General features: G+C 52.4%; 1 protein-coding gene across 1 annotated transcript in view; it reads right to left on the bottom strand.

Annotated features, from left to right (window-relative positions):
- Positions 1–5,912: 5,912 nt before the first annotated feature.
- The window catches only part of CUNH10orf76 (chromosome unknown C10orf76 homolog), a 118,886-nt gene continuing 114,774 nt past the window's right edge, over positions 5,913–10,024 (bottom strand). Inside the window, exon 25 of the mRNA XM_008643836.2 lies at positions 5,913–8,289. Within this exon, the coding sequence (XP_008642058.1) occupies positions 8,197–8,289 (93 nt within the window). The 3' untranslated portion in view covers positions 5,913–8,196. The remainder of the gene's footprint in view (positions 8,290–10,024) is intronic.

Raw genomic sequence — 10,024 nt, 5'->3', positions numbered from 1 at the left:
GCAGGAATGGGTCTGGTCTCTGCCCTCTTGTCCAGGCCCAGACAGGTGCCCTGCTGTGGGTGCACTGGGTGCAGAGATGCCTCGGTGAACATCTGGCCAAGGACAGGCACAGCAGCAAAGTCACCCCGGAACACTGAGCATCCCTTGCAACACATCTCAGTCTCACTGGGACGTGTGGCAGATGCAAAAAGACTGGGCCAGGCTGAGGAAAATCACCTAAGCAGTGTCTGAGGCTTTAATCAAAGTGTGCCTTGTGCAGCCCGGCTGCTGCTGGCCACATCCACCACAAAAGCAATCAGCAGGTTCAGGATGGGCAGGAGTCAGCCACAGGCAGGGCTGGTGGTCTGCACTGTGGAAGATGTCACTGGATTAACTATTTCCAGAGGATAGAAAGAGCTCTGTCAGCTCCTGAGAATCCAGAGCCCAGTTACAAGGGGTAACTGGGAGGAAGGGCCATGCTCTAGATGGCCAACACATGGCACAGGCTCCACAGACACAGCTAACCATGAAGCCCATACTCACTCCAAAGCCCAGGACCAGGGAAGTGTGGAGGGCAGGCAGGTGGATGGATCAAGCCTAGTAGGGTGGGTAGGGGTCATGTGGATACACCCAGGTCCCCAAACTCATCTCTGCGACAGCAGCAGAGAGCCATGACAGAAACAGGGCCACGTAAACCAGCCCCAGGGCTTGGCACAGCCAGCAGAGGGGTGTGATGAGTAGGAAATGCAAAGAGGGAGGCAGGCTGGGGGCCCAAATGGTGCTGCCCCACGAGGTGCACCCGAGACCCTGTGCCTCTCGGAGGCAGAGTGTCCCTTCGACCACTCAGACATCCTCGTCATGACAGAAATCACTCATTCACATTGGCCTGAGCACAAGGCGTGTCCCCTAAGTGGCCTATCTGTCACCCTGTCAGAGACAGCAATGCTTTGATAAGGGACATCTGCACAGGATTGTTGCTGCTCCCCAGGCAGTGAAGCTGCAGCCAGGAATGGCTCTTAGCGTGAGAAAGGCTGGAAAGTACGAGCAGGGCCATGCTGTCCAGGAGCCTTGTTTGTCCCCAGCCCAGTGTGTGGCCACTGCAGCAGCCTTGTCATAACTGGGGAAGGCAACAAGTTTGGAAGTTCACCCTATGAAGAGCCTGGCTAGAGGCAGAACTGTGCTAGGCTGCCATCAACCTCGTCCAGACCCAGGGTGGACAGAGCTGAGCCCACCCACATCCCTGTTCCTCCTCCAGGACACTCACCCTGCAGTACTGGGCTGATCCTTCAGCTCATCTCTGCCTCCTGCTCCCTGCTGGGACACCCCAGCTCTGGGGGCCCGAGGCCCTACTTTTTTTCAGACCCAACACAAAACCCCAGACAGTCCCAAACCACAGAAGACCCTGCAGAGGAGGCAGGAGCACTGGGGTCTGCACCCAGAGAGCAGGGAGCTCTCCCCCAGGCCCTCTGCTTTCTGCAAACAGCTGGGGGTGGGTATGATTGGGGGACACGGAGAGGGAAAGACAAAATTTAACACCTCATTAGGTAACTACAAGGCATTGATCTGCCCTACCAGCCTGTACACTCTCTAATTGCATATCTCCATTCTTATTAGTTCTGTCGAAAAAGCAGAGAGCAGGACTCAGGAGTCTGATCCTATCTTTAGGAAATTTCAAACAGAGATGTAATCGTCAAGTGCTTGAAATCACGGTGCTTTATCCACTGTTAACTGTATTTTAAAGCCATGGTCATCAACAGCAGTCATCAGGGATGTGCTCCCAGAAGATGCCATTAATCGTATTTTGGCTGCGGTCTCCTGCTGTCTCTGGGCTCAGATTTACCCTCGGCAACAAGGGACAGCTCTGCTTCCACAGCAGAGAGGGCTCTCAGGCAGCTCCTGGGCTGGGACAAGGGGTGCAGTAACCAGGGACTGATTCCAGAAGCAGAGGGCAGAAACAGGAGCTCCTTAAACCAGCTTCACCCTTTGCAAATATGCAAGCAGATGGAGATGAGCAGCTCTGCACCAGGGGCTATTCCCCTCCCAGGACCCAGACAGGCCCCCAAGTCCAGAGCAGGGATGGTCATGGCCATGGAAGTGTCTGGGGAGGGCTCCAGGCAGGGCAAATGGCCTCACTCAGGAATAAACCACAATATTTACTACAGCTGCAGAGGAAATGGATCTGGGTGACACAAGACCAAGACGAGCCCCTTGGTCTCTGCAGAGAGATGGGTCTCTGGGATCTTGGAACAGCTACAGGAGACCAGCAGGTCCTTGGAAGGTGATGCCCCAGGAGGACATCAGCCAGGACACACACAGGGGAGGGCAGCTCCCATCTCCACTAACCCACCCTGCAGAGCCACATAGGCAGGTGGGAGCCACTGTGGGATTCAGACCCAGGGGGAATTTCAGCTGCTGAGAAATCTTGCAAAGCTGGAGGAGGAACAAGGGTGCTGCAAGCGGCGGGGAGAGCCTTGCAAGCAGGAAGGCTGCAGGAGGAAGGGAACCTCCTCAGTCAAATGCAAACCAGCAGGTGTGAGAAATCTGGGTGTGCAGGAGGGAGAAAGGACTTTGCATCACACTCTGTATCCTCGAAAGCCAGTAACCTGCCTCTGCTTATGCCTCCAGCAAGGAGGGATTCCCCAGCATGGCCTCACTGCTGGGTGGGCTGCAGTGGGGCTGTGTCCACCCAGAATGTTTCTTTGCCACTTCTGCATAACAGATACAAAATCTGTGTGAAGAAAAGACTTGGTCTGGGGAGTGGAGACTGGAGCAGTCCTGGGCTCAGGACATACCCTGAGTCTCACAAGCCCTCCCAGCATTACAAAGCATCTCATGTTTGTGTGCTCAGTGCCTGTGGGCTCAGCTTTTATTTAAAGAGGAACTAGATACTATTTCCAACCTTCATTTATGCCATGCTGGATGCCACACCAGGGACCCTTTCAGCAGCTCAAGTCTCCTGTAAGAACAGATGTGCGTCTCTGTCACGAGCAAGTCCACACTGCGGACACGTGTCCTCCTGTTCTGCCAGGGCAGGGCCCTGTGCCCGAGCTCACCTCCATGGGAGGGGATGTCTGTGCTGTGACTGTGGTCTCAGCACTCTGCTCTCAGCTGCCCATCCCATTCCATCCTATCCCATCCCACTGGCCGGGCAATGGTCACAGCAGAGGGACCAAAAGCAGGGGGTGGGGCTGGGGTGCTGTAGGTGGGTGCTGCTGGAGGACCACTTGCTCCACTTGTAGGCTGGGGGAACAATGGGATTGGAACTTCTGAGCAGCCACAGGTCATTAGAGCATCCTGGCCCCATACACTGCTGGGAGGGCCCTGGCTGAACCCTGGAGCAGGGCAGCTCCAGCTAATTAGTCATTAATTGCTTCAGAAGGGAAACGAGCCAGCCCAACCTCTGTATGCCTGTAGCAGAGTGACCCGTGGGCCCTGGGACACAGCCAGGCTGCACGTCACTGAGAAATGGCTGAGGGTTCATCTGTCACAGCAGAACTGGAGAAGCTGCCCAGAGCAGTGGGTGTCCATCTCCCAGCAGCCTCCCCAGCCCCTTCCTGCCCCCATGGAACTCCTGGGAGCTCCCAGCCTCTGGCAGCAGCTTGGCAAGGCTCTGAGCTGTGCTGCAGTGAGCGGCAAGCCCGGCTCATTTAATCTATTCAATTGGATTCAATTTCCAGCCACATGATTCAATTAGCTCTGGAGGGACAGCACAGAGAGCAGAGGCTGCAGAGCATGGCCCAGCCCGTGCTCCAGCAGCTGCCGAGCTGGGAGAGGGCAGCATAGGACCCTGTGCTCCTTCTGGCCCTCTGGAATGTGCTGAGATGTTAGGGGATCCAGAGGAGCACCATTCTGTCCAGGAGAGCAAGGGCTCCTCTGGGCACAAGCTGCTGGTCCTGAGTGATGTGTGGGCAGCGGTAGGGCAGAGGCTGGGGAAACCCCATCCTGAGCATCTCTCTTTGCAGTCAGCCACAACCCTGAGGGGTGACAGCCACGCTGGGTCAGATCTGAGGTCTGCATTCCTGAGCACCTGCCAGGGTGGCCCAAAGCAGCTTTAGGAAGACAACAGCATTCAGCAATGCTCCCTCGAGTGTGCTGCCTATCATATGTATTTGGGATCACCCCTCTGCTCGATCAGTGTCCCCCTGGGCACAACCACACTGTGCTGTAGTGGGCAGACCCAGGGCTCTGACCAGCACAAAGGACTCTCAGCAGCCTGGCAACAGCCCTTCTCTAGACTCCTGGTCCAGACTTCCACTCACCCCTTATTTTTCTGTCTACCCTCCCCCTGAAAGCATCAGCAAAGGCATTAGTAAGCTGCCACCAGGGGAAAAGCACATCTTATCCTGGCCCCTTTGGATTTCTACACTTCCCAAAGCTGGGCTTTACCTCTTTCCTTCCAGGTTACTGCAATGGTTCATCTGCCAAAAAAACCCATCATACTTCTGTCCAGCATGACCCTGCTCATCCCAGCAAGTATCAAACAGGGAAACAGAGCTCGACAGGAGATGAGAATAAATAGCCATAAGGCATCAGGGCTGACACCAAGAGCTGCCTTTGAGTGCCAAGAGCCAGCTGTAAATCTTACAATTGACTGCTGGCCACACACTGTCCCAATACACACATTGGCAGTTGTGACTTGGCAGGGGGCCAGCCACTCCTCTGCCTGCCCTGGAAAGAGAGCAGCTCCACCCTGAGAGGGAAGTGCGGGGAAGCAGGTGGAGCACACTGAAGTTGATCCCTTGTGCAAGTGCCTCTAGGAGACATCCCTTTCTGGGACTTCTCCTCCTGATATCCACCGTGCAACAGTCTACAGGACCCTGGAGCAGGAAGTGTCCAATTCTTCAAGCAGGAAGAGAAAAGCACCCCACAACAGACACCAGGACATGCTCACATGGAAGGCAGCTCACATGGAAGGCAGCTCAGTCCCTGTGCCGTGGATACGGGACCAGAGCAGGCAAGAGCCATGACAAGGAAGAGGACAAAGAGGTTTGCAAACCAAGTGCAGCAGGTGGGCAAAGGTGCACTCTACCTTCTGGCTGCTGTACACGATCACAGGGTTGGTTCTACGTGCTCCTGGCAGCCCCAAAGAACAGACAAAACATCATGGGAAGCTGCCAGCCCGTGCAGGGAGGACTCAGCTCCTGAGGAGCTGCCTCTCTCTCTCAAGTCTGCATGAAAAGTTGGACCTGTAAGAGCTAAGGAAAAAGAGATCAAAAATCACAGTGGCACTTACAAAACAGTTTTTAGTAACTCCCTCCAAAGTTTAGCTCAAATTCAACTGTCTTCCAGAATTCGGTCATTATTTTGTAAAATATTTGTCTCCCTGCAGCTGCTGCATAATTTAAAGGCAGCAATATGATTTCTCCCCACATTCTCTAAGCCTCAGAAACAGCTCTTCCAGTAACAGACAGAGTTATGAATTAGATATAACAAAATACACTCACCTGCTCAGATCAGATGCGGCAAAGTTTGAGGCCATCACACACATCCTGAAGCTGAACATTAAGCTTTAAATTACTTTTTGCTCAGTTCAAGCTGACCTCAAAACACAAATAGTAGTAGGGTGTTTAACAAAGCAGGCAAACGTGCAGCAGAATCTGTGAGCAGGAGTTTGCTGACACCAGCAGCGGAGAGCATCACACCATGCACAGGCAGGTCCCTTGCTCATGGGCTCTCAGCCTTGCTCATGGTTTCCTTACTGCCAGCCACAGGGACACATAAGAGGAAGATGGATGCTGACTACTAGATGGTACCTGCAGACTGGACCAAGGACAAAGCATCACTGCAGCACCACACCTCCCTCTGCACAGGCAGGAAGAGCCCAAGGGCAGGCGACAGCCCTGCTGCAGCCAGTGTGCCATCAAATGGTGACAGGGCCAGTCCCGTAACCACCCCACTCTCCCCCTTGTGAATGACAAACACTGCACACGCTGGGCAGGCAGGGCTCTGCTATTTATTGAGCTCTAGGTTTGTATGTACATCCATTTACAGTGCTTGGTTCAGTGACAGTGTGACAAGAGGACATGTATCACAGTCTTCCCCAGCTCAGACTTGGATGAGGGCTGGGCTCCGGAGCTGATCTCACACACAGCCTGGGCTTCTATGATCATCCCAGCAAGGGAGCATCCTCAGGGAGACAAGACTTTTGATAGCTGAGCCCAGAGCGAGAAGCTGAAAATTCCAGAGGTTGCCAAGTCAGAAGCAGACTCATTCCAAACTCTCTCATGTATGTGTCCAGGCTCAGCCTAAATGGGCTCAGACAACAGGAGGCATTGGAGACAGCTGGATGACTCAATGTTCCAACAGTCACAATGCTGGGGACTGCACCTCAAGTCCCCTTGAGAAGGAACTCCCCCCTCAGAGGTGAAATCCCTCTGTATCCCCCCCAGACAAGCACCTCGTGCTGCAAACAACTGTTCCTCATTTTCCACTGGAGAAGCTGCCTCTTCTACATGCCCCAGCCTGTTCTCAAGCAGTGATTTTATGGAGCCTGCTTGCTCTCCTAAGCACTGTCCCTCTGACACATACATATTTCCATATACTTGCATGGCAGAAAGCAAGTGTCTGGTTTAGCTGTTAAAAGCCAGACAATTCCCTGCTGAGGAATAGTATCTTCTGCTGAGAGAGGCCGGTGCTCCCAAGGAAAACACAGGGACTTCATCAGGTGTTGTGCCCAGTGGGTGGCCAAGGACACAGCTTTCTGTTTCCCGTGCTCATAGCAAGTAAGATGAAACATTAACACAATTAACGCACATTAGCATGAAAAAGCCTTGCCTAAAAATGGTAGTAAATGAGCATGACATTCACATTACTCACACTAACCTACAAGGCTAAGGGCAGGACTAGGCACTTTTTAAAAAAAACACCTGTTTTCTAGGGGGGGAAAAACCCTGTGGATCTGGGATTAAGTAACTTCTCTATTTCAGTCCACCAAGTCAGGCCAGATCCTAACATCATAACATCACTGCTGGGAGCTGAAAATGCATGAGCAGGGAACAGGTGTGGAACGGGTGTTTATGCTGTGTATTCCTGAGCTGTGAGCCTGACACAGCACTCTGAACAGGCTCTGCCAGATCTGGGCACCTCTGAAGCACCTGCTCTGGCGCAGAAGGGTCTGCCTGTGCCCCACAGCATCATCCCAGAGCTCTTCCTTAGGAAGCTCTCAGCAGACCGGGGCTGTAAGTCGCTTGGTGAAGAGAGGAGGGGCAAGAAAGTGAAGTCACTACTTCTCCAGATGCATTTTAACTGTGTGCTACACACAAGGGAAAAACTGGAGACGACTTCATGCATGAAGGTCACCAGGCACCTGCAAACATGTGCAAGGCAGATGTTCCTGTGCAGAAGAGGAGGATTGTCGTAAAGCAGTCTCTGATGGGCAATAAGGTGAGTGGGGAGGAGTCAGCCTCTCCTCTGCCCCATGAAAACCAAATATCTAAAAATGTCCCTCTACCTTAGAAACAGCGGATGAGGTGGGGCAAGGAACAGTGACCCCAAGCAGAGCTGGTCTCCAGTAACAAAGTGCTCTGTTTGATGACCCATATTCTTGTATACTGGCTCACCCTGGACCCTGTAAGCCAACAGCCTTGGAGGCAAAGTTTCCCCTTCTCCAGTAATCTGATGGCTTGGTTGAAGTGATACCTTCTGACATCAGGAGACAGCAGTAAGCAAGGCCTGCTCCTCGGGGAAACTGTTTTATAATCCAAAGCCATTCCCAATGGGATGGGAGTGGATTTGACTTACATTACAGGAGGACACGTTGACACAGGCTGATGGAAAAGAACAGCCCTCACTTGGGATCAGAGAGCTTTCCCCATAGAGCAGGTGAGCAATCTCTACCCAGAACAGTTTCACGCAGCTGGGCTGGTTTTATTATTTCAGTTGTGAGCTCTCCCCAGCTCTGCTACAAAGGTTTCCAGTGCATCTTCCCTGAGGCTGTGGAGGGAATCTCCCATTGCTATGTCACAGGAGCGGCTGCCCACTCCTGTGGCACCATAAAAAATTGCTTCCTCCTCAACATGCCAATCACCTCTCCTCAGCCCAAGTTCTGTTGAAAACACATTCCTTCGGGATCAAACACACAGCAGCAAGGCGTTCCCCTAAAAGAAACACAGTCCCTTCTGCAGGCAGGAGGCAAGGGGCGACCGGCCGCAGAGCTGGAGTGTCCCTGCCCACACGGGCCCGTCTCTGCTCAGCCGGCGCAGCGGCAGTGGCCCCGCTTCAGGAGATCGTAGAGAATTCCTTCAGCAGCAGTTCCTGGCTCAGCGTGTTGAAAGCAAGGTTCTTCCTCACATTGATGCTGATGGACCGAACCTGACAGAAACAAAACGAGATGTTTTAGCCACGGGACTCCTCCTGGCTCCTCATGAGCCTGGTAGTTTTGACATTGCTGACCTCCATGCTCAGCATGAAGCTGTTTTGCATTTACAGCTCCACAGAAATTGCTGCAGCAAGCTCTCACTGAGACTCTAGCAAGGAAATGCTGAGGTTTCAGCCGTTTCTTGGAAAAACAGGAATGTCTACAGTGACATCCCAGCAAGCAGAGTCAATTCCCAATGAGACAGGAATGGGAAAAGATGCTCTATGTGAATGCATGAGCTATGATGTGTTTCCTGTTCTGGGGCAAAGAGATGGGGGAAATGAGCACTCCCAGGTTGCAGCTTGAAGATCATATTCTATCAGTGCCCACTGGAGTGCAAGCCAGCATTTCCCAGATTAATGCAGTGCCATGGCCTCTGTCCTGCTCCAGAACCCACAGAGCCAAAGATACAGACTGAAGGAAAGGACAGAGGCCATGCCACTGTGCTGTGAACACAAATTATCACCCAGGCTGGCAAGAAATCCCCGGGTCCAGAGCCAGCTGTGTGTACTCTGACTGCCGTACACATGCAGCTGGCTCACTCACTGTCTCTGAAGAAGAGACACCTTTATCCCTCAGTGACACCCAGCCTTCTGGTCACCCACAAAGCATGAAGAAGAGCTGAGCAACCCTGTTGACAGCAGGTTCCCTTCCCCCCTCATGCCTGCAGACTCATTGGCCAAACACAGAGGCCCCAGACTGGGCTCAGTCTCAGCTACACTTGGCAACGAGAAAACAAAGTCAAACATCATCTGTGTCAGCGACTGTGCAGCAGTGACAGAAAGCAAAACTGACAAAAGCTCATCCAAACAACAGGATTACAGTTCCCAGAGACTTGGAGCCTGTGATAATAAGGTTGTTGCTGACCTGGTTAGTGTTTTGTGCTTTATAAAAGCACTGGGGGAAGAATTATATAGATGCATAATGAGGAATCCAGCACTAGGGGCTGGAAGAGGACATATATATATATATATGTATATACACACACACACACATACTGCCAAGGGTCCCACTTGCTGCCCTGGTGAGAGAAAAAGAGGGAAAGGGCAGAAAGCTACCCAAAAGGCAGAATTGTGTAAGAGAGGGAAGGAAACCAAAACTTGGAAGGTTAACAGGGAAAGTTGCGAAATGAGCCCCAGTGAGCCCCATTGCATAGACCCTAACAACCTGAGCATGCCAGAAAGGATGTCTAGCCTTAAAGACAAAGCACTTAAGTTTTACGTCATCTGCAGAAACCACAAACTCTCCTTCATCAGGATGGCTGGCAGAGACTCCAAGCATCTTTGTTCCCTTGGAGCACCCCCTCAACTCTCTTTCTTTAGGTGTCTTTTTACTTACTCCATCCTCAAATAGTTTGGGACCATGTCTTGCAAGATAACCACAGGTTGTACCCTGTGTTAAACACCACTGCAAGTGGTCTCCAGAACACTGGTTGGCAGTGCTGCCAGGAGACAGGAGTCCCACTGACAGGATCTGGTCCCAGTCCTACCAAGTGCTCCCATGCCAGTGATCCAGTCAGTTCTTACAAGAAGGAAAGAACAAGGGTAACAAGCTGTGGGGAGTCCTCTGCCCTGGGGAAAGTGACTGCCTGAAGAAAAGGGACAGATGCTACACATAGTGTAAGCCAGTATCCTTATTCTGACTAGAAACATTTCTGTGGGTCCCAACAACAGAAAGAACAAGCAGGAA

Source organism: Corvus brachyrhynchos, unplaced genomic scaffold, assembly GCF_000691975.1.
Source record: "Corvus brachyrhynchos isolate BGI_N302 unplaced genomic scaffold, ASM69197v1 scaffold61, whole genome shotgun sequence".
Classification (NCBI taxonomy): domain Eukaryota; kingdom Metazoa; phylum Chordata; class Aves; order Passeriformes; family Corvidae; genus Corvus; species Corvus brachyrhynchos.
Note: the sequence above shows the minus strand (reverse complement) of the source record. Positions and strands in the feature narration are given on the sequence as shown.